Below are 21,657 nucleotides of genomic sequence, written 5' to 3'. Positions count from 1 at the left end.
ATGGAAATTTGCAAAAAAAAATTGCAAAAAGTCAAACAATAGAGTAAAATCCTGACTAAGCAAGTGTGAATGAATAAATATCCTTTTCCCCTGTGACAGCAGGAGAACTAAACTATCAACTTGCATTGGCAGCTGGCTTAACATTTTGTTTAGTTTTCATCTTGTGATTCAGCATTTGAGTTTGACAGAGCCCACTGAAAAACACATGCGGATAATCTCATTCAATTAAAAGTAACAGCACGATAGAAGAAAATGGAATGGGACCTGTGATTGAGTCACAGGCATCACATCTTTTTCACCACATTCTTTCTAAATCAGACTCACGCTTCTGCCAAAAATATTGCACACTGCCCGAGTTATTTAGTTACTAACACCTGTAAGATGATTGTAAACTTCTGTCTGGTTTTACGCGGCAATCGCCTGCCAGGGCTGAACTTGACAACTACCTTTTCAAGACATGTAACTGAACAGGAACCCAAAAACTGGCTCAAAGGTCAGCAACTCTGCACCCACAGTCACTTCTCTTTTGTTCTTCAAGACATCAAGTGTGAGAGAACGATGATGAGCTGGCACTGCATCATCCTGACTCACGAATATGGCAAGCGCTCGGGTCTCTTCGTGGCTCCGGCATCCTGCTCATTACCGATAACAGAAAATGTGCAATAAAACTTTCCTTAGCAACCCGGGACAATAGAGGTAAACACGTTTTTGGATACGAGTGAACCCGCTAGGGGCCGCGGGGGGGAAATGCCCTCAGGTGCCAGACGGATGGAGTCACCTCTAAAAGTTGCTCGGTCAAACAGTCACGCATCCAAACAGCAACTTGAAGAAAGACCTTCTGTTAATGGGCTGGTGGAGAACAAGGTTATGTGATCATTTATTTCATTTGACAGCAGCGCTATGACGAGACGAGTCATCTGTCGCCATAAAGCGAAAAACCTTCAAGTCAGGTCACTCATATCTCAAGGCTCCACTTTCTGCTGTAGCAGCCTCCATGACATAAAAAAAATGGACAGCTGCAAACGCACGTCAACATGTTTCCAAGCAGGTATTTCAGAAAACGTGGGCAGCTCGAGTGTTGGTCCTCACATGGCAAATAGCCAGAGGAGCGTGGGCGGTTTCGCGCGGCCTGTTAGCAGGCCAGCATCGTCAGAGATGGGGATGCGGAGGAGGAGGAAGAGGAGGCAAGTGTTGGCGGATGAAGCGAAAATCCTGCATCACTATTTCCAATTTGGATGTTGTATAAATAGAAGATGAACCCAAGGTAAACAGATGTATAGCTGGGCCGAACACAGACCCAAATTAAAAGCGCACTCTTTGGTCATGGGGTTCATGTAATGACTATGAATGATACATTTGTCATCAATTGTGAGAAGACGACTGTGAGAAATCGTTTTAGATTGGCTGGGAAACGGACCTGAACAGGTGCTACGCTGAACTTGTGTCATGTGGCCTGTTGTTCACACTCGCAGTGTCTTAGCGGAATTAGCTCAAGTGGGTGTGTGCTTTCCCAGACTGATAACATTTCTCGTGTTATCCAGCTTTTATCAATACAACAATAATGTCTTTCTTTTTGCAGCCTTGCTTATCGGGTCACCCTTTCTTACAAGCATATTACGTGCGAATCCAGAATCAAGCGTGGTCAAATGCAGGGCATGATGTAATCGGGCATTCATGAGGCACAACAGCAAATGATTTGATTTGGGAAAGCTTGTAGTGTAGGTTACAGTGGTAACTAACAACACAACAAACTTACAGTCGATCATGGTCTTTGACACGTCACTCGTTTCTCTTTTGCTTTCAGTATGCAGACGTTGACATGCCTTCCTCCAGCTCAATACCAACAGGTGGCTTCTGTCCAGATAAGGGTTGAAACTAAGCTTCAGTCTCTTTTAGCCTAAGAAGGACCGAGACTTTGACTGAATAATGATGGGCGTTGTAAAATTCAATGCCATTTATGTCCCATCTGTAAAGTCTACGCAGATGTAACAAATCTGGACCAGTCTTTTGTAATGTAACCAAGTCCAGTATTCACTCAAAGTACTGTGACTCACTCGTGGAGCAGTAAATATTCAAACCATTGCCCTCGAAGACAACTCCAAAACCACCATGAGAATCACCCTCCATGGCAACTAACACTACCACCCACCACATCCCACATTGCTCTGTCACACAATTACAAGTAGGCCAATTATATGGTGAGGCTCATCATCTGAGAATCTCTTATATTTTGTACTCTTGCCTGCTTCATTTTAAATGTCGGGATTAAAACCGCATCTGAATCTCCTTTTTTTTCCCCCCTGATAATATCATAGCTGCGGGGGTCCTGGGATGAACAGATGGCTGAGGTGAAGGGTTGAAGGTCATTCAACACACCTGTCGCAACTTGAAAAGACATTTTGCTGCAGCTGCTGCGCCTGCAGCCCCGTTATATGACAGCAGTATCAGGCTGGGTTACAACTGGACTTCATCCAACAGAGACATCTTAGGGAAATGACATAGGCAATCAAAATTGAGTAACAGGACAGTCCAGTGCTGGATCTTGTTTTCATCGCAAGCCACAGCACAGTTATGGTTGCTTTCAGGGGGCCGGTTATAAGGATGAAAGCATAGAAATGTATAATCGCTAGCAGTGTAACAGTGCTCCATGTTTCAAGTTTGTGGTTGGCTGAAAACATTAACATCTGATGTCTTTTCTTTCTAGTAAAGTGCAACAGAAAAGTTCAAAAGTCTGAATGATCATGCGACAAAAACAACACAATGGCATTTATTCTGGCTTTGGTTCCATCTGAAGAGCCAGAGAGGCTGTTTTTGTGCTATTTATGGCTAAAGATGACATCTGTAATATAATAATGTCCCTGAATTTGGTTATTATAATTGTATGACTTGTGTCACCTGTATAATGGAAACCCCCCCAAAATAAAAGAAGTGGCTAGGTGGATCTTAGCCAAAATCCAAATGACAACAATTGGACATGGGAGATCATAATGGCACATTTTCTCATACCTCTTCTTGTCCCCTACAGCACCCCCACCTTCACATATACACACACCTACCCATTTACACCACTGTTTTACAAGTTCCTCTCTCAGGGCTGGCTCGCCCTTCACCCTGACACTTTCAATAAAACCTTTTGTCACTGCCCTGGTCCACTTTTCAAACCAAACTGAGCAAAGCAGGCAGAAGGAGCCTCTGGAGAAAGAGAGAGGGAGAAGCTGGACGCTTTCTCCGGCACCAATGATTTATTGGCCAGAGCAAAATGGAATGAAAGACGCACGTGCAAGAGGCTGGTAGGGGGAGAGAGCGGTTGAGCAGAAAACGATGGGAAAGTGAAACGGAGGGAGTAATAGGATAAGCAAAAGGTGACGGCCATGTTAGCTAGAGTCTTGGTCCCTGGCTTTAGCCAAAGCCTTGTAGTGCTTGCCCTTCACTGCATGATGAATGGCTCGGGAAAGGAAAAAAAAATGTAGAGAAGCAGAAACTGGAAAGCTCTACTATTGAAGCCCCAAAGAATCAATTAAGTAAATAAAACAAGTAAAACAAAAAGGTTGGAAGGGATCCACAGCAATAACATGAACTGCTCTGTCCATACACTTTGCCAAGTACAGCTTCGCCACATCACGCTGGTGACTGACGAGTTGGGAGTCGGGACCATTTGTAAAGTAGGTCTGTCATTAGGTTGAATGGCAGTTGTGCAGAGCCTGATGATTACAAGCCGTATGGCCGACTATTCCCATGGTTTTGTGGCCTTGAGCGTTGCAAACAGTGACCCCACTGTAAGCCATAGCTGTTTACATTCCAACAGATTGGTTACTACTGGATTCACAAGGAAGGAAGGGCAAGGGTTAAAGAAGACTCACGCCATCCCCTTCGCAAAGCCAGCAGATTCTTCACAGGATCCATGATTGGACAATGTTTGCATATATGGTCTTATCAAGATCAACGTCAAATCAGTGATTTTCATTTAATCCTCACAATAACATTGCAATCTAATCAACACAATTCACTAGTTGACTTCCGTCTCCGCTGTTTGCCGTGAGAGACGGACTGAAGCGCCCCTTTTAAGTGTTCCTAATTTGAGGGGCATTGGTGGTGCCTGGGAGGCAACTCCTGACGTCCTACCAACTCATTCATCTCCCAAAATGCTGTCGTCAGTCCCCGTCCAACGTAAGACAAAAAGCCCATCAAAAGAGCACGCAATTTTAAGCTCCTCGGGGTACACGGGGAAGAGGGTCTATGCAACGTTTAAGCATACCACAGGGCTTACATTTCACAATGTAAACACGAGTTACTGGTGTCTGCAAGATTCGCGGAGGAGAAAGCAGAACGGTGTGTCTCAAATTAACAAAGAATGCACAAAATGGGAATAGGAAGTTTTCCCAAAACTCCGGTCTTGGACAGTGGAATAGGGCAGAGGTCTACATTTTTGAATTCCAGTAAACACAGGAAATTAATTGAGCTGACATGAAATGAGAAGGACTTCAAGGGCTAAAAGCGTCATGAGAACATCATGTTCTTGTGGAGAATAAAGAGGGATGTGGTAGACACACCAAACAGTCGGTTTTGATTTAAGTCAGTTTGAAGACATGTTTAGTAAGATGCTTTTGCAACAGTGAGCCTCTTTATTTGCAGACAATTTTTGGATTAGGTGTTGTCAACCCAAAAAAAAAAAAAAGACAATCTGTTCTACGTAGCCCCACGAGTCTAAATACGGTATTTTGGTTAATATTGCGTTAAGCAGCAAAATCCAGCAGTTTTTATCAATATCAGAAGGCGGCCATTTTGCCACTTGCTGTCGAGCGAAAATGACATCACAGTTGATCAGGACTCAGGTAACGACCAATCACAGCTCAGCTTGAGAGAAAACAGGTGAGCTGTGATTGGTCGTTGCTTGAGCCCTGAGCAACTGTGATGTCATCTTAAGTCGACGGCAAGTGGCAAAATGTCCGCTCCCTGAGATGGATAAAAATGGCAGGATTTAGCTATAACTATCCATCTTAAGTCGATTAATCAAAGACATCATTAATGAATTAAACTTCAGGCCCAATTCATATGATAGGAAGTGATGCTCATGTATGCGGCAACTGCACGAAAGCACAGTCAGTGGCAGCTCAGCGTTACGTGAGCTACCCAAAGCAGTTATTAGAGTGTGGGTGTTGATCTTTAACGCTCATCCTAGTGTGATCGAAGCAGCACTGGAGGGTTCTTGACGCCCACCTGACAAGTCCTGAGCACCACCTAGCCCATTTGTGCATCTATTTTTCATGCATCTTGACGGCTTTGAATGGTTTAATCATTTAACGTGTTGACTTAAGATGCGGTAATAAGTGAGTAAAACCCACAGAGTAATATTGCACAGAAGAACGTAACAGTATTTCTTGCTGTGGTATGTTACTGATTAGTGTCGGAAAGCAGTGGTTAACATGCTACGGCGTACTCGCCAATAAGTGTTCAAGATCTGACTGTGAAGACACATCATTAGCATTAAACTTGATTAATTTGCTGCCAATCTCGTTGTTCAGCAATAAAACATCTTTATCCTATTATGTTCGGATTTGCTGATTTTATATTCTGATACGTCTCGAGATGACAGATTGACAGACCCTGAACCAGTTGCATGTGTTAATTTTGTACGGTGCATTGGGGGGAATTACTTGTTGTGATAGAAAATACCTGAACAAATGCTTAAAGACAACAAGACAAAGTCACTTAATCATCGTATTATTTTTGTAAACAGGTCAGACAATTCAACATGGAGATATGCAGCATTTTACAGGTCTGGTCAATTGCTCCTGATGAGACGAACTAGAGTCGCTCTTGAATAATTTAATTAGTCCTTAGTGCGTTCGATCACTATTAAAAGTTAAAAATGCACTGAAAACAGTAATACATGGTGGCATTTCCCATTACATCTGCAGTACACAAATGTGCATGGCTGCCGTTTCCTGTCAGTCGGCAAAGAACGTAAAACAAGCTCTAATGATGCTTTCACGGTACCTTCAGTCAGGACCTATAAAGAAACAGCGTTGCATGTACACTGTCCATTGTTTTACAGTACACGCCTTGGGCATTTGTTGCTAGAATAAATGACAAAACATGTTGCCCTTGGAAAACAGGTCCCCCTGAAATAACTGTGCCTGTTGCCCTGGGTAACCAGCTTTTATAGTCTGTTGCCGGAGACTTGAATTGTCCTCAGTTATTCACTGTAAGTGAATGTATTTTACTGCCATATGCGTACTGAAACAACAAATTACATTACACGCTTGACATTTTCAATGCCAAATACAGAGTCTACTTAAACTCTCCTCGCCTCTATGATGTAATAGAATGCATTTTCTCTGTCACACCTTCTTCTATTGATCATCATTATGCATCACGGTGGGTGTTCACCACAGGTGGGCAACTCCGAGTCAGTGGCTCAGAGAATTGTGATAGCCAAGGCCTTTGCTAAAATACTTCTCTTTCCCCCCCCCCTTCAGCCGGGCCACATCCTGAAGGTTGGGACCGCAGCCCATCTGGCTTTGGTTAAAAGTCAAGATAGAAAGCCATAAAAGTGGGACGAGAAGAAAAGAGAGGGGCACCACCTCATCTACAAGCCTAACATTCCCTCGGACGGGACGTGTGATGTGGTCTGGGGCAACATGATACTGGCAAAAGATAGCGGTCATTAAATTGGACCTGATGTCGCACACAAAGACTTTAAAAACATTTTGGGGGCTTTATTCTGATGTTGACCGAATGAGAAACATTAAACAAACCAACCTGGGTGAAATATTTACTATTACTTAATGATAATTGACTACCACCAAATGAAACACAAACGATTACTGTGAGGCTCTACATTTAGCGTCACTTGATATTTCCAACTCCAGACCCTCGCTAACCTCCTTCCCTTTACGTCCTACATTCAGTAAGGAGATTAAAAGCGGATGATTGACATCCAGCGAACAATGAACAGAGGACAAAGGTGAGCTTTCTCTAAATTCTCTTCACATCATCAATCGTCTTTCCGGTGTTACCATCCTGTCAACACAGACGCTCCATTTAGTGGCCTCCAGTGTTGAGAAGACATTGTGCAGTATTTCTCACAATGCTTCTTATGATGTAGCACCTTGCTGAAGAAAATGTCTACCCTGCGTTAGGGACGCACAATGAATACGAAAACCACTACGAGCGTACGAGTCAATCTGTGGGGAAAATGCAATTTCCCCTCAAGGTTTAAACTCAAATCCGTTCCATCCGTATTATATAAACACTCCGCGTCTCTTCTGCCAGAACATGCCACATGTAGAAAGAAAGGGTCAAATAAAGGATGTGCTGATGCTTCACCATAATACAGTGTGCATCCCGTGCTTTGAAAAGCGCCGCTTCTGGGTCAGTCACGGCTCAATCACATGACACAGTGCAACTGGAACCAAACATGAACAGGTGACTTTGAAAAACAGCAGCTATTCGATACTGAACTTCTGGCGCTGTAAAAACGACATCGATCTTCCTGGCACCGGGGCGGTTATTCCAGTTTTCCCTTTCGGAACCCAAAGGAATCATGAGGATCTTGCACAATATTTGAACAGGCCGCAAAACCAAACAGAGAGAGCTCGGCGCATGACTCTCTGCAACAACACCGTGTGTGGTGTATAACTTCATTCCTCCTGACACCGCAACGCAAGTTTGGACGTAGTTAGAAAATGGGGGGGGGAGTCTAAACTAATTGTTCAAAATTGTTGAATGAAAATTGCACACATTTCAAATTACTACCACCCAACTTTAAAGCAAACCTTGCCTGCAAGTCAAACTTGGTGCTTCAGTTTCAAACGGACCCCTTTGAGAAGTCTCAAGGGACTTCCCTTCAATTGTCTGATAGTGTCGGCTTTCATTACCAGCAGGTATAAAGAAAGGAAGAATCGCCCAAGGATAAACCGATATGTTTGATCATGATACCAAATTTAAATGGTGATTCCAGGGAAGGTTTTGCGAATCAACTGTATAGTGCATGCAAGCAAAATGCAAAACGTGGTAGACAATGAATTTCATCCCAGACCGTTCTATAAATAGCCGAGTAGAGAAAAGGCTGCTTTTTACTCACCATTTCATCCAGAGCGTAGCGAAGTAAGCCGTGCTCGTAAAGGATGAAAAACCTCCTTTGCCATTTCTGCATGTTAAAAAAAAAAAGACAAAGTTGTGCATTATTAAAATGGACAGATTAGTAACAACAGGATGAGTAACATTTGAAATCATATTAGCTTTTAAATGTTACCGTATAAACAAAGTCAGAATGATATTTGCAGAAAATCACCATTGAAGGTCAGGGTGACCCTTCAGGAGAAACACTGCCTTAAAAAAAGAAAAAAAGACGCATACTCGTTCGTCCCTTGCAGGCAGACTATCAAATATTCCGAGCGTTTTGGAACCAACTGTGTGCAACTGGCACACAACTGTTCAAAGTGTGAATGTTTTTTGGCCGTACAAGTGTATTTGTCGCTTCCCGCCCTTCTAGCCGCTTTTGGCTCCCAACGACTTGGTGTTCTTTCCCCGACATAAACGTCAAGGTCGCTTTCGGACACAGTGGAGGAATCATAGCCTCGGAACAGGAAAAAAAAAAAAAAAACTTTTGCTGAACATTTTTTTGCATGTCAGGAATTCTGGGAGTCATCACTCCCATTTCAATCGAGCCGTGCATTTCAGAAGTCCATTCAACCTATCTACCACTTCTCCTCACTAGGATCACAGGTGAGCTTAAGCAACTGACTTTGGGGTACAAAGTCAATCAACTATTAACACTCAAATATACGCCTGGGGTAATTTAGAGTCTTCAATCAACCAAGGGAACAATAGGAAACAGGAACCCAAGAGACTGGATTCAAATCCCCAACCTCAGAACTGTGAGGCAGATGTTCTAACCACTCTCCTACCGTGCCACCCTGCAGTAACATTCCAAGTTTAGAGAGAGAGAGAAAAAAATGGATCAATGCACTCTAGTGCATACACACATGCAAAGAGTAAATATACTAGCCAACCTTAGGTAAACATTTACCATGTGTGGGCAAGTGAATTCTTGGAAAACTTTTTTAGCATGGATCACATCACGTTTCAAGCAAGTGGCGCATCATTTAATTCCCTTGCATTACTATTGATGTTGACCCCCCCCCCCCCCCCGCCACTTTTTTATTCAGATTTTATGAATAAACATGACTTCAGAATGATTAACCTGTGCATCCACATTTTGTGACATTGACATTTTGTCTGATGGTGTGTCGTGACATATTTTCTAATTAAATGTAAAACATTTGCGTTGATTCAATCAAGGTTGGTCAACAGAAATCTCGAGTGGTCTTCGTGTCCTCTGCAAATGGTGACAGTTCTCATTTGTCCATTTCCTCATTATCGCAATGAGAAATGTTCTCGCCCCCTCCGCTTATCTTTCTTTACCCACCACTTTTGTCTCCGACAGTGTTACATTACTTTTGCTTGGCTCGGATTCCACCATAATCCATGAAATATTGAGCAGTGCTTTCTAAGGTACATTGGGAGGTCCCAATAGGTCTGCCTGCCCATTGCAGTTAACATTAACACACAAATACATTTAACACACGCCACAAAACAACAACAACAAAAAAAAAAAAAAACATATGGAAGCCATCAGAGCGGCTGTGAGAACTGGAACTTTTCCATCACCTCCCCCACATTCTCCCAGCTCCACTTTTGGGATGCACCGCGACAGTTTTTATCTGGGGGTTGATAAAGAAGGCGGCGCAAAGGAGAGCGGCTCATGTTACACCATGCCAAGGGAGCAGGGTTCAAGGAATCAAGTCACTATCAGGCTCATTATTGTTTGTGAACCACCGTTTGGGGAAAAAAAAGACTCCCACAGGAAGTTGAAGTCCGGTTTTTCCCAAAGAGTGCATGAATAGATATCAAAATGAAAACAACAATTATTAACTCATTTACTCCCCAAAAACATATAAATACATTATATTCTAAGTTTTAAGTGTCCCAAAGACGTACTTATATGTTTTATGTTGTTGTAACGGCCAGCAAGTGGCATCAGAGCAATGGAGATGAACCAGGGCCATGTTGAAAAAAAACCTCAATTACTCACAATTCTAAATAGATTTGTCAATAATGATGAAATTTAGCTATATTCTAATGCTAATTGCTGCAAACAGATAGAAATATACTTTTTTTTCCTGATGAAAGAAGATGAAAAAGGTGGTTATTTTGACAATGTTCCCCAAAATTGAAGACACTTACCCGAGATCTGTGTAAAGGATTGTCAAAATTGGTTCCCTCTGGTGCAAGGAGCAGCCATCCTCCATAAATCGGTTTTGCCTGTTAATGAGAAAATGTGATTATGAAGCGCAACCATGAAACAGAAAACCTGAACAGTACAATTAAGCGCTTATTAAAATGGCGGCAGATGGGATTAGTAAAACAACCCATTCGCAGTAACCACATCATTCAAGTAAACAAATAAAAGTACAGTTCCGATTGCTGCCAGGGTAGTCAAATTCACTTGAGCTGACTGCAGGCTACTTTTCCCTGCTGGATTTATTCCAGTGCACCACGCTGCTCTTAGGGGGGGAAAGGCCAACACGCTTTTCTCTCTGATCCTGTAAAGAGAGTGTACTAGCGGACGGAGAGGAGGGGGGGGGGGGGGGGGGCGGCAACAAAAACAGCTAGGTGGATAAGAAACTTGTAGAGAACGAGTGCAGACGCTGGGAGTGTTTGCGGCTACAATTTTGCAATTTCAACCTAAGAAACGCGAGTCGGCCTGGCACGCTTTCTTAAATAGTTCTGCCACATACTTGAACTCCCGCCACTTGAGTAGTCAGCAGTTATTTCGAGTCAAACAAGCCCTGCCTGACCGCAGCTGGCTTTATGTGTGAATGGCAAGGAACGATCGGGAGAAATATAGCGAGGAATTCTGCAAGACGCTCAAATGGTAAGACGTAAATCCTCTACAGAGGCAACGATGTGCTCAAGAATCCATGAAAGAGCGGGCGAGAAATCAAGTTGAAAAGCTCTGACATTTATAGCCGCCCGGGCTCCTCCGTCAGGGGTTTTGATTACAGTCATAACTTCATCCCATGCAAAGCCACGCATAATCCACCTTAAAATCCGCTTTTGTTTCGATTGCAAAACGTACGACTCTGTCAACAAAAGGAAATAACAGCAACTTTCAAATCTTAAGTCCCCAACACAACCGTCAGCGGTTTGCAGCCAAAGCTATCTGATAATGGGCCTGCCTGCCTGCAGGAAGGAATCACACTGATACCGGCTGCGTCCAAGCCTGTAAAAATATGCCTGAAACCCAAGGAGACTGTGCAGAGTTCAGGAGGAAAGGGAGAAAAAAAAAAAAAAAAGATCTTGTCTTTCCTCACATGACCTGAAAGCAGCCCCATTTGAAAAATACACTCTGATAATTCCAGGTCAAGTTTTCCCCTTCAATGGTTTTACAACAGCTCTTGACCTCCTCCTTCGTCCAATCACAACGCAACCGATCGTGAGAAGAATTAAAAGAATGAAGCGCATGGGCCTTCACTCATTCTTCGCTTTGCAACTTAGACATGACAGGCTCGCCTTGTGGGTTCACAGCAGGCGTTCCTCAGGGTAAGATAAAAAAAAAGTAAAAAAAAAGGTCAAACCTAATTTCTCATGTCAGGACTCAAAAGCCACAATAACGTGGCACTCCAAATCAGGGATTTTCAAACAGGAAGAGAGTACCTAGTACCGATACTAGATAATACCATTGCGTCTTGCAAATGTGATGAAAATGTTTTATTTGAATCAAATCGTGTTCCAGCTTTTCTTCAAAATGACAAGTTTCTCTTACATAACACTGTTTTTTTCAGGAAAGACTTGCCATTACTGACATTTTAATATCCAGCTGCATGTTAATAAGTCTTGCCACACGTAACACCAAAATGTGGCCTGTAACGCAAAGCAATTCCGTTCTGTGGTGTCTCAGCATGAAGACAAAAGAAATACGAGGCAAAGAATATTGTAGTCTGCTGGAAGTAGGAATACCTCTGTGTGTTATCTGCAAAATAAACACTACAAGTTATGAGTTAAAATTCTGACTAACTGTCGGAAAATGTTATCACACTATCGCTATCAGTGTCGTAGTATCGGAGCCTTTTTACGATTGAGTAGCGTCGGTGCATCCCTAGGTTAAATCAACTCTGTGAGCATCAACAGGATTAACAACAAAGAATGTACAAAGGATCTGAAAAATGAATCCTGTGATGATCACTGACCTGAAAATGGATTTTAGCACGATGTAGAATTAGCCTAGCGATGAAATGTGCACCACAAAATTTAAGTAAGATAAAGATTTCCTGACGGGTACAGAGTTAATGTCAGTTCCAATTGTTTCTTATGGGAAATATTATTTCTAAATTCTTATCCAGCTTCCCAGAACGGATTGCGCCACGGCCTCAGACAAATTCAGCTGGACTGATGACATGAACCGAATGACACCGGCGTGCCTTCAAGCGCTGCGCTGTCGGAAAACTTTACAACGAAGACATGACTGGCTAGGTTGGAGGTTGACAGCCGGTGTTCCGCAGGGGAAAGACAAGCTATTTTCCATCATATTTGAAGGAAAGTGTGCCGTTACTTTTCCAGAGCCATCAACTCTCTGACCAGCTGGGAAGTATTGCTGGAATATTACCATTTGTGATTAATCAACAAATGGAACATACAGTAATGCGATTTGCAAAGAGCATATCCTTGGGGGAATCTACATAAGAGTTTGGACAGTGTGACAAATAGAATAGCTGGCGATGGGTTTTGACCCAATTAATCAGCAAAAGCTGTAGGTGGAAAGCTTTGGCAGAGGCCTAGTTCAGCATGAAATTAAAGTCAATAAGCGCCCCTGGGTTGAAGACTAATTGAGTACAAACAAACCTTTGCACTTTTAGACTCGTTTGACACACGAAGCAGGAACACACCTAGCGCCCGCGCGGCCATTCTTTCCAGTGTTGAGTTCATGTTAATGTCACAACACCGCACAATACGGCAGGGATTCCCAAACACTGTCGTGGCACGTTAGTGTGCCGCGAGGGATCACCAGGTGTGTCTCTGGAAATGAGCCAATATCACTTATTGGCACGGGAAATTATCTATTCACCGCAGTGTATACAGGGGGGTAACAAAAACAGCCATAAAGTGGTTAGAATTACACTTAGTTACCTGTATTGTAAAATTAATTACCTAGAGATTGTTAGGTCAAACTTTGAACCTCTTTGGGAAGAAGCAATCCACAATGTATGCACTAGAGATAAATAATTAAATTGGCAGAACTCACATTGTTTTGGAGTAAGGAAACAGATGTGAGCATTGCTGATAAATGTGAGTGAATGCACCTGTAAAATTTAAATGCAGCGGACCCCAGTTACTCTGTACTTGAGTTTGTTTGTTTTTTTATTACAAATTTTTAAGTAATTTTTAGAAGACAGTACTCTTGCTTGAGTATAGTTTTTGGCTACACTATCCACCTTAGATTGACAGTAAAAATGTCTACTTTACTTTTGTACTTAGGTACATTTTAAAGTCTGTATTGTTTCTCTTTTACTTATGTAAAAGAGTTGAATCAGTGCTACTTTCACCTGTCTTTTTGTTTTTGTTTTTTGTACTTCTACTTATCTCTGTATGCTTACAATTTAATTAGATTATTATTTTTTTGCCCATAGGAAAAAAAAACAGCAATAATAAGGTATAGATTAAGTACTCACCTGGTTGAGGTCTTCGTCGTTGAGCAGGTGAGATTCTCGAGGCTTAAAACAATTCTGACATTTGCTCTTATTAAAAATGTTGGCTTGAAATTTCCGACAGGGGTTCTCTTTGACTGACATGGTGGTCGAGCGAGGACGGTATGTGCTCTTTTAAATGAAACTGGGAGAGAAAAAAAACGATTACTGTCGAGAACAACTCCAGGTTAGAGGTGACACGAACGTGCTCTTTAGGTCACGTCGATGCTGGTCATCGTGCTCCAGGGGGGCTAACGTTCACCCGTTAACTTCTCTCTCTCTCTCTCTCTCCTGTTCTGAAGCCGACCAAGAAGTTGAGGATGTGGTCGACTAGCGGAGACAGGTGTGTGCAATGTTTGCCCCTTAATTGCGTCACTCAGCGAGGCGTCGACGTGTGGTGGCCGACACTGCGGTGGTCCTGGCGGGTCCCGTCAGCAGCCTCCATCGCGGGGGGAACGACGCCAAGTTACCGAAGGAAGTCCGAAACGCCTCCTTCTCCTCCGGGCTCCTAGCTAACGAGTGATAGTGCGTTCATGCGCGTTTGGCTTCCGGGACGGACATGTTCCACGTTTAAAAAGACGCTATGGACGCGGCTGTTGGCTCCATTAGTGCCGCCGAGTTGGATGTTTTCGTCAAAAAACGCTGCCTTTTGGCCGGTCATCGAGTCGGTGCAAAGAAGGGAGGGGCTAACTCAGTGAGTTGGTGACTGACTTGAAGATTAGCCAATCAGACGCCTGCCAGTGAAGGCGCTCTGTAAATTGACCAATCAGAGGCCTCTAAAGTCCCACCTTCCTCAATGCGAGGTGGGCTTTAAAGTTAGGTCCCCAACCACCGGGCCGTGAACCAATATCGGTCCGTGGGACATTTGATTCTGGATTGGTGCCAAAAGTACTCATACAGATACAGAAAGGAACATGTGTTTAAAAAAATAACAAAAACAATGAAGACTGGTCAAAGTACAATTTGTGATCAAACATAAGTTAAAACAACAACAAAAGTACAGACTCTGAAATGCACATACAAAAATACTTTCAAAACTTTTTCAATACCATACCAGCAGTGAAGCATGGGGGTGGCATGCTTTGGAGCTGTTTTACTTCTGATGGAACTCGTACCTTAATCAAGGTACCACATTCTAGCCACATTCCAATTGAGAGGTTGCGTGCACTTGTGCAAACGTTTTAAAGTTAATTTTTATTTCCAAATTTGGAAAATATTTTTATTTTTCAATTGTGTGACAGCATCTATGTCTCATTACTTATATCACAAAAATTTTTTATTTAATAGGGGTGTGTAAACTTTTTTTTTTTTTTTTTTTACAATCACTGTACTTGCAAAATTACTTTAGCAGCTGAAGCAAAATATTTGTACTTCCACCACTACTGGGCCACAGAGGGAGACTGAACAATATGTTGTTGATCATCAGAGTCTGAAAAAAAGTTTTATTTAGAACATTCATTCTATCGGTTACTTCTACTGCAGGAAAAAAAGAAAGCCTGCAAGCTAGCAAAACTTTGCTAAAAAAAATAATAAAAGGAGAGCTTCTTCGGAATGTGGATAAGACTAAATGGTGAGAAAGACCACTTCCAAGAAAAAGAAAGCTGCACTTGAGAGACAATATTAGGAGCATTTGCTTTTATTTGTTTCTATATGCCAGTCTGCCAAAATATTACAGGACTGGTCAGTACAAAAAAGGCTCAGGACCAATTTTTTTTAAAGCGCTTGTGATTGTAATTTCCACATCAACCTGGGACAATATTTTTAATTCTCCTCTTTTGCGTTTGTTCAGCTTACCCTCGTTATCCGGCAAGGTTATTTCCTTAGCTGATAATTTGTTTAGTTGCCTGCTGTGTAAATCTTTGAAAGTCCACAAAAACAGGACAAGAAAACACAGGAAAGGTGACAGCGTGTCAAAACATTGGCTACATTTTGGCAGCTTTGTTGAGACACAGTCAAAACATATGATTTCATGCTAGGGGGACGAGACAACCAAGCTAGGGACATAATTTAAGGTGCAAACAAGGAAGGAAGACAGAAGAGCGCCGACGGGAAGGAAGGTTAGGAAAGAGGAAATGAACTGATGGACTAAAAGTTGATTTCAGTGAATGAAGGATGTAAATAGGTATTGGTGTAATATAGAGAAGGTGTTATTGAAAAATAAAGGATAGATATTTATAGTCAAAGTATAAAAGTAGAATTTTTTAGTGAGCGTGAGGACACAGATGGCCTGTTTGAAGCTGTTTATCTAAAAATAACCGTGTGATCTACCAACTTTGACGGAGCGATAGTGGAGTGTAGAATTCCAGCCTTTTAAGAATCACAATGATTTTTTATTTTTTTTGTACTGTTTTCTTCTTAGACTGACTGTAATTGAAATTTGCTAAAATAATCTGCAGACAGGATAATAGCAACAAAGGTATCTCTCTCTCTGCGGTACAGATAAGATGATCAAGTCATCATCTGTCATCATGAACGAGCTCTTTGAGGTCCACATGAAAGTCCAAAATGACATACTTTTCATTTTAAAACATACACAGGCATGAATATCCACTTCAGCTGGTTTTATTCTTATGGCGCTTGAGTTATGTGAAAAAGAACTCTTCTTTTTTTTTCTTTAACTCATTCACTGCCATTGACGGCTATAAACGTCAAAAATTAATTTGAACTATTTCTATTAGTTGAAATTTTTTTCCCCACTTTGGTTAACAAGAGTATGACAACCTAGACATTTATTTTAATAAACTTTTATTTTTAAAGATTATTAAAATATTAGGGGCGTCAGGCGATTAAAATTAATCGCACGACTTCAATAGTTAACTCACAATTAATCACAAATTTTATATCTGTTATAAATGTACAATATTTTTTTTCTAGGTTTTCATACTCTTGTTAACAAAAGTGGAAAAAAATGTAAAACTAATAGAAATAGTTCAAATGAATTTTTGACGTCTATAGCCGTCAATGGCAGTGAATGAGTTAAAGCCCATTTTCACGAAGATTTAGAGACAGATTTAAAACACGATACTAATATAGTATTACATCATATATCATCATGCAATATCAGTAGAGTCATTTGTTATGTCAGCTAACATACTTGGTTTCTCATTCGTGCTCCAAGTATAGTCCAAAAATTTTTTTCCCAATCATTGCAGCAATTTTAGAATAAACATCACTATCTAAACATCCTCTAATAATAATAATTGTTTCTATCATTTTGCGAAGGCAAGTACAAACGGAGGCATTAGTGAGCATGTCGCAGTGGCCTAATGGTAAGCTTAACATTGGAAGTCCCGCTTTGAGATCTTCCAGATTGCTTTAAAATAACATTCCACGCGCAAACATTCCTATGATTCAGCTTTTCGCTCAGATAATTTAGTCCTCGGAATCCTTCAATATGGGCACAGACGGGGTACAAAAAAAAAATATTGTAGTATGCTTTTTGCTGCTCTAGTGCCCCCATCAGTATGGTGAAATCATAGCAGTCTGACAATAAATAAAAAGAAATGAGACAAAAAAAAGCATTCTAAAAGAGATTGGCCTTTTTCTTCATGTCGTTTCGTTTCCAAAGCGGAAGTCTGTCAAATTCTTTTATCGCCAAGCTGAAGATCTCAAAGAAGGAATCTGGGGACAGGTGACGCTGTAATGAAAGAATGTAAAAACATCACTATACATTTACAATTTAAGTTCTAGTATTTATCAATTATATTTAGTCCCAACAGTCTGTTCTTTTTGGCTGCAGTGCTCTTTTGTCCAATCAGATTTCAGCCTCAGTGTGTTGCCATGTTAAACTAATCCGCGCAGGCCTTCATAATCAGCAGTGCTGTTTCTTGAACAAATCAGATTTAAAATTCGCCTCGCAAATTGCATTTTGTATAATATTGACAATCATTACCTCTAATCTTGTTCTGTCAACTTCTCTGGGAAGCTTCACACGCCCCCTGTTGGCAATCGTAAGCATTTCATATGGGTAGACCTGGACACAAGAAAGACTGTGTGAGAGTGAAAAAAATACACTACTTTATTCATACTTTGTTACTTCCATCATTGATAAACAAGCATGGTTAGTATTTGCAAACACCACAAACAGTTTTCAAGCACACAATTTAGAGAGAAGAGCTAAACATGAATGCAATACTTGCTTTGGGCTCCAGCAAATTAGGCATCGACACTCCTCTGTCCATTCGTGAAAATGGATGCGGGCTGTCATAGAGAAGCTACAGACACAAGCAAACACTTGCAGCGGTAAGAGATTGTCAACACGGTTAATCGCTTGCAAGCTGAAATGGAAGATTTACTACAAGCCACATAAACAAGTGCGGTATAGATTGTGCGGTTAATAAAGATGCAATTATGTCATCGGGAGCTAAATAGCTGCAAATGTACTTTGTTTGATTATTTTTTTTTTTAGTTGGTTGCATCATGAAGGAGAGAAAAAAAAGATGCAAATTCCTCTGACATACCTTGAAATCTGAAAAAGAAAACATTTGTTTTAGGATGATTAACAACAACAATGATAAAGATTTTAAGAAACAAAAAGTAAATAATGGTAAACATACCTCTTAATGTGTCACCGCTGCGCTGGAGGAATTCAGCGGATTGTGGCTGAGTAGAAGCAAAAAAATATATATAATTATGTAAATCAGTCATTCTCAAACTGGGGGTATATAAGCTATAGTTTAGGGGTCCGTCAAATAGTTTGGAATAAATGATTGTGATGCAATATATATATATATTTTTTCATACATACATTTCCTCCTTCGTATTTTAGATTTGGGACAATTAAAAGCTCGGATATATGATGTATTTTATTTATTTATTTAGAACAAAAGATGTATTATTGAAGGAATTTTATTCTAATAAAGCTATATTTTTTTCTAAAATATAGTCATCTTTTCTAGAATAAAAGACATGAGAAACATTCCAAGACTAAAGTTGAAATTTTTAACTTGTTAAGTTAAAATTATTTTATTCTCTTGTTTAAATTTGTGATTTTCATAACATAATATGGGAAAATTTTGATCTTGTAAGATTATGACTTATTTTCTTAATAAAATATATCTTTGTTCCTGTAAAGATTTTTTTTTAAATATAAAACACTATTCTCATAACATTACCACTTTTTTTCTATAAAAAAAAAATTTGTTTACAAAATTTTTTCCTTTTTTCCCCCAAAAAATACTCCACTTTTTATTTTTTTATTTTTTTTTAATTCCTATGGCATTATTCACTTTTTATTCCTATGGCATATAGGGATGGTGTTCGAATTTTGAGGGGGACCTTGGAAGAATTTCTGTCCGTGGAGCCCAAAAATTAATGTCATCGCAGCCTATTGCCTGAATATAAATAAGAATATATAGTAGTGCTCTGGAATTGACTTACCGGATTGAGGCCATTGCAACCGTATCCAGGCAAAGAAGATGTTTGGGTGGAGTTTGGATCTGTCAATGTAAAATAGCAGATAGATGATTTCAGTCTGACTCTTTGACTCAGTCACTTCACAGTTAATATTTGCCACCTCTTTGACCTTTAATTCAGCCGAGCGCAGTGAGTTGCCTGACATGACCCTTAATTAAGAAGGTTAAGAAAGTTTGATAGCAAGATTGAAAGTACTGTACCTTGTTGTTTGAAAATTGGAGGTTTTCTGTACATGTTGAAACCTTGATCTGGAAAAGGACAATATAATGCAACAATGTCACGTCAGAGGCAGTAAACTCGTTTGACAACATGTAGAGTGGGAAACAATCCCAAATCATTATTTGTTCAATAATCCAGTTCAATGAGCAGATTCAGTCTCCATTCAAACTATTCTCATCAATGAAAGTTAAAGATTGACAGCTAACTTTGACCACTAGATGGCTGTGTTTCCATGGAGATGCTGTGCATAAATTTCTTTTGTTGTCTGTATGAGAATGATCATTTATTAAAAAAAAAAAAACTAATCTTATAATAGTTATAAATATTGGAGCAGGTTATTTTTTTTTGTTTCAACTCAACAGCCAGATTAGAAAATTTTATTATAACCTCACATTTATAATAGTTGGATTAGTTTCAGATTCACTACAAAATAGAGTAAATTAATATTTTTTCCTAAAAAGACAATTCAAAACACCTCATGACAATGTGAACAAAAAATTGGGGAGAACATTCAATTAGTTATAATTATAAATGTAATCTATTAGGAATTTAAAAAAAAAGAAGAAGAGAGAAATCACATGTGCAGTAGATACAAAAAAAGTCTACACACCCCTGCTCAAATGTCAGTTTTTCTGTTGTTGTTGTTTTGGTTTGTCATAAACATTGTCAGGAAAAGCCTGCTAGAACACCTGGAATTTATTTGGGGTAATTTTATTATCTTTATTATTTATTTCAAATCAATTGAGTTGTACTCGTTAATGGTAAAAAAAAAATAAAAAATAACTATTTTACTTGATCTTATTTTTTGGTATAACAAAAACTGGCATTTGAACAGGGGTGTGTAGACTTTTTAAATCCACTGTGTGTATGTATTCACAGCTTTTTATGTTGTCATTATGGGGCTAAGCTGTTGTGATCTTACCTGCGGTGTCAGGAACTAAGCGGTGACAGGAAGAGGGAGTGGGCAAGGTGTCGTTGGCAGAAAATATAGAGCCTATTTGTTATTGCAGAAGAAGGGAGGGAGTGGAGGACGAAAAAGACGAGTGGGAAAAGGCGGCGAGGGATAGACAACGGGTGAGCAAGAGGGGTCGCTACAGACAAAAGGTGGGAACTAAAGAATCTTGGGAGTTTTACCGGGCCGGTGGAAGTGCTGCGGCGATCGAGTCGGCGTGTAGCTGTGACGACTGTACGAATGCACGCCGAAAGATCCGTGGCTCGCCGATTTGGGAATGCATTTTCTCAACTCGTAACTTTCCTTGACAAAACAATACAACGCACATTGATTAGGTCGTGGTGATGTCACATCAATTGACGCAAGCGCAACATTTACCTCTGTGGTCTCGGATACATTTGCCAGAGACTATAAAAGAAAACGTACAGAATTAGTACCATTACCTCAACTTTAAATGAATATTTGTATCTCATTTTTATGAACTAAAAACAGATGAGATCATTTTGGAGACCACTGAATGATGTTACCTCCGCTGAGCTTTTTCTGTGCTGCGTGTTGCATCTGCTGTCCAAAGCAGCTGAGGTGATGCTGTCACTCTTATAGGACATCATATCAGGATGCTCTATGTCATAAATAGCCTTGACTCTGGGAATGGCTGCTAAGTCTCGGTAATCAATGATCTCATCATCTACTTTAGCCTGGGAGGGGGGGGGACAGCGAGAGCGGGAATGCGGATGGGGTGGGTGGGGGCAGTAGGAGAAGGACATGGAGAGTTCAAATGGGAGCAGATATTATGGGTTGAGACAGGTGAAAGTTCAACATTTGCACTTGGGGGAGGGACGCTTTAATCCCACAACGCCGAGTCTCTGGTATCGTCATTTGGGTGTCGCAACATCAACTGATCTCTCTCTTTTGCCACAGTCACTTGGGACTTTGTTTGAAACTTGGAAGTTTAAGACTTAAGACCTACCCTCCACATATTGAATATGGCACACCTCTACAAACAATGCTGGGAATAAATATAAACGGCATCCGTGTGACTTACGCAGATGGAGCGACCAGGACTTCCGGGTGTACATGAGCCGGGTCTGGAGCAGGAGCTTTCAGACGAAGTAAGAGTCGACTGAGGGAGAGAACGACGCGTCAGAATATCTTTCCATGTTATTAATGCACACACCATGAGGTCCATACAAGTGAAGCAGCCTGACTCGTGTGCATTAAAAACACTCTGTAATGCAGTATTATACACATTCATAGAGGTTACAACGGATGGACGTGCAATGATATCAAACACTCTCATGCACTGAGATCCAAAATGTT

General features: G+C 40.7%; 2 protein-coding genes across 9 annotated transcripts in view; both read right to left on the bottom strand.

Moving 5' to 3' along the window:
* The window catches only part of mpripa (myosin phosphatase Rho interacting protein a), a 39,113-nt gene extending 24,687 nt beyond the window's left edge, over positions 1–14,426 (bottom strand). For all 6 annotated transcript variants that reach the window (XR_015091583.1, XM_086063927.1, XM_086063926.1 and 3 more), the window contains exons 1-3: positions 13,737–14,426; positions 10,252–10,329; positions 8,087–8,152 (exon numbers count right to left, since the gene is read on the bottom strand). Coding sequence is in view for 5 of the 6 variants with exons in the window: in XM_086063927.1 (XP_085920053.1) it covers positions 8,087–8,152; positions 10,252–10,329; positions 13,737–13,856 (264 nt within the window). In the remaining variant the exon portion in view is untranslated. The remainder of the gene's footprint in view (positions 1–8,086; positions 8,153–10,251; positions 10,330–13,736) is intronic.
* A 945-nt stretch (positions 14,427–15,371) lies between these two features.
* LOC147156646 (actin-binding LIM protein 1-like) overlaps positions 15,372–21,657 on the bottom strand; it is a 16,593-nt gene continuing 10,307 nt past the window's right edge. Inside the window, exons 11-22 of one of the 3 annotated variants that reach the window (XM_086063931.1) lie at positions 21,383–21,460; positions 20,865–21,035; positions 20,716–20,745; positions 20,520–20,640; positions 20,308–20,379; positions 19,367–19,414; positions 19,131–19,189; positions 18,308–18,353; positions 18,212–18,219; positions 17,891–17,965; positions 17,644–17,724; positions 15,372–17,388 (exon numbers count right to left, since the gene is read on the bottom strand). In XM_086063931.1, the coding sequence (XP_085920057.1) occupies positions 17,275–17,388; positions 17,644–17,724; positions 17,891–17,965; positions 18,212–18,219; positions 18,308–18,353; positions 19,131–19,189; positions 19,367–19,414; positions 20,308–20,379; positions 20,520–20,640; positions 20,716–20,745; positions 20,865–21,035; positions 21,383–21,460 (903 nt within the window). In that variant the 3' untranslated portion in view covers positions 15,372–17,274. Of the gene's footprint in view, positions 17,389–17,643; positions 18,220–18,307; positions 18,354–19,130; positions 19,190–19,366; positions 19,415–20,307; positions 20,380–20,519; positions 20,641–20,715; positions 20,746–20,864; positions 21,036–21,382; positions 21,461–21,657 lie in introns of all 3 variants that reach the window. The other 2 variants (XR_015091585.1, XR_015091584.1) reach the window with 2 other exon arrangements.

Source organism: Leptonotus elevatus, chromosome 20, assembly GCF_054856555.1.
Source record: "Leptonotus elevatus isolate MCC_2025b chromosome 20, RoL_Lele_1.0, whole genome shotgun sequence".
Lineage (NCBI taxonomy): Eukaryota > Metazoa > Chordata > Actinopteri > Syngnathiformes > Syngnathidae > Leptonotus > Leptonotus elevatus.
The sequence above is the reverse complement of the archived record's forward strand: the minus strand, read 5'-3'. Positions and strand labels throughout refer to the sequence as shown.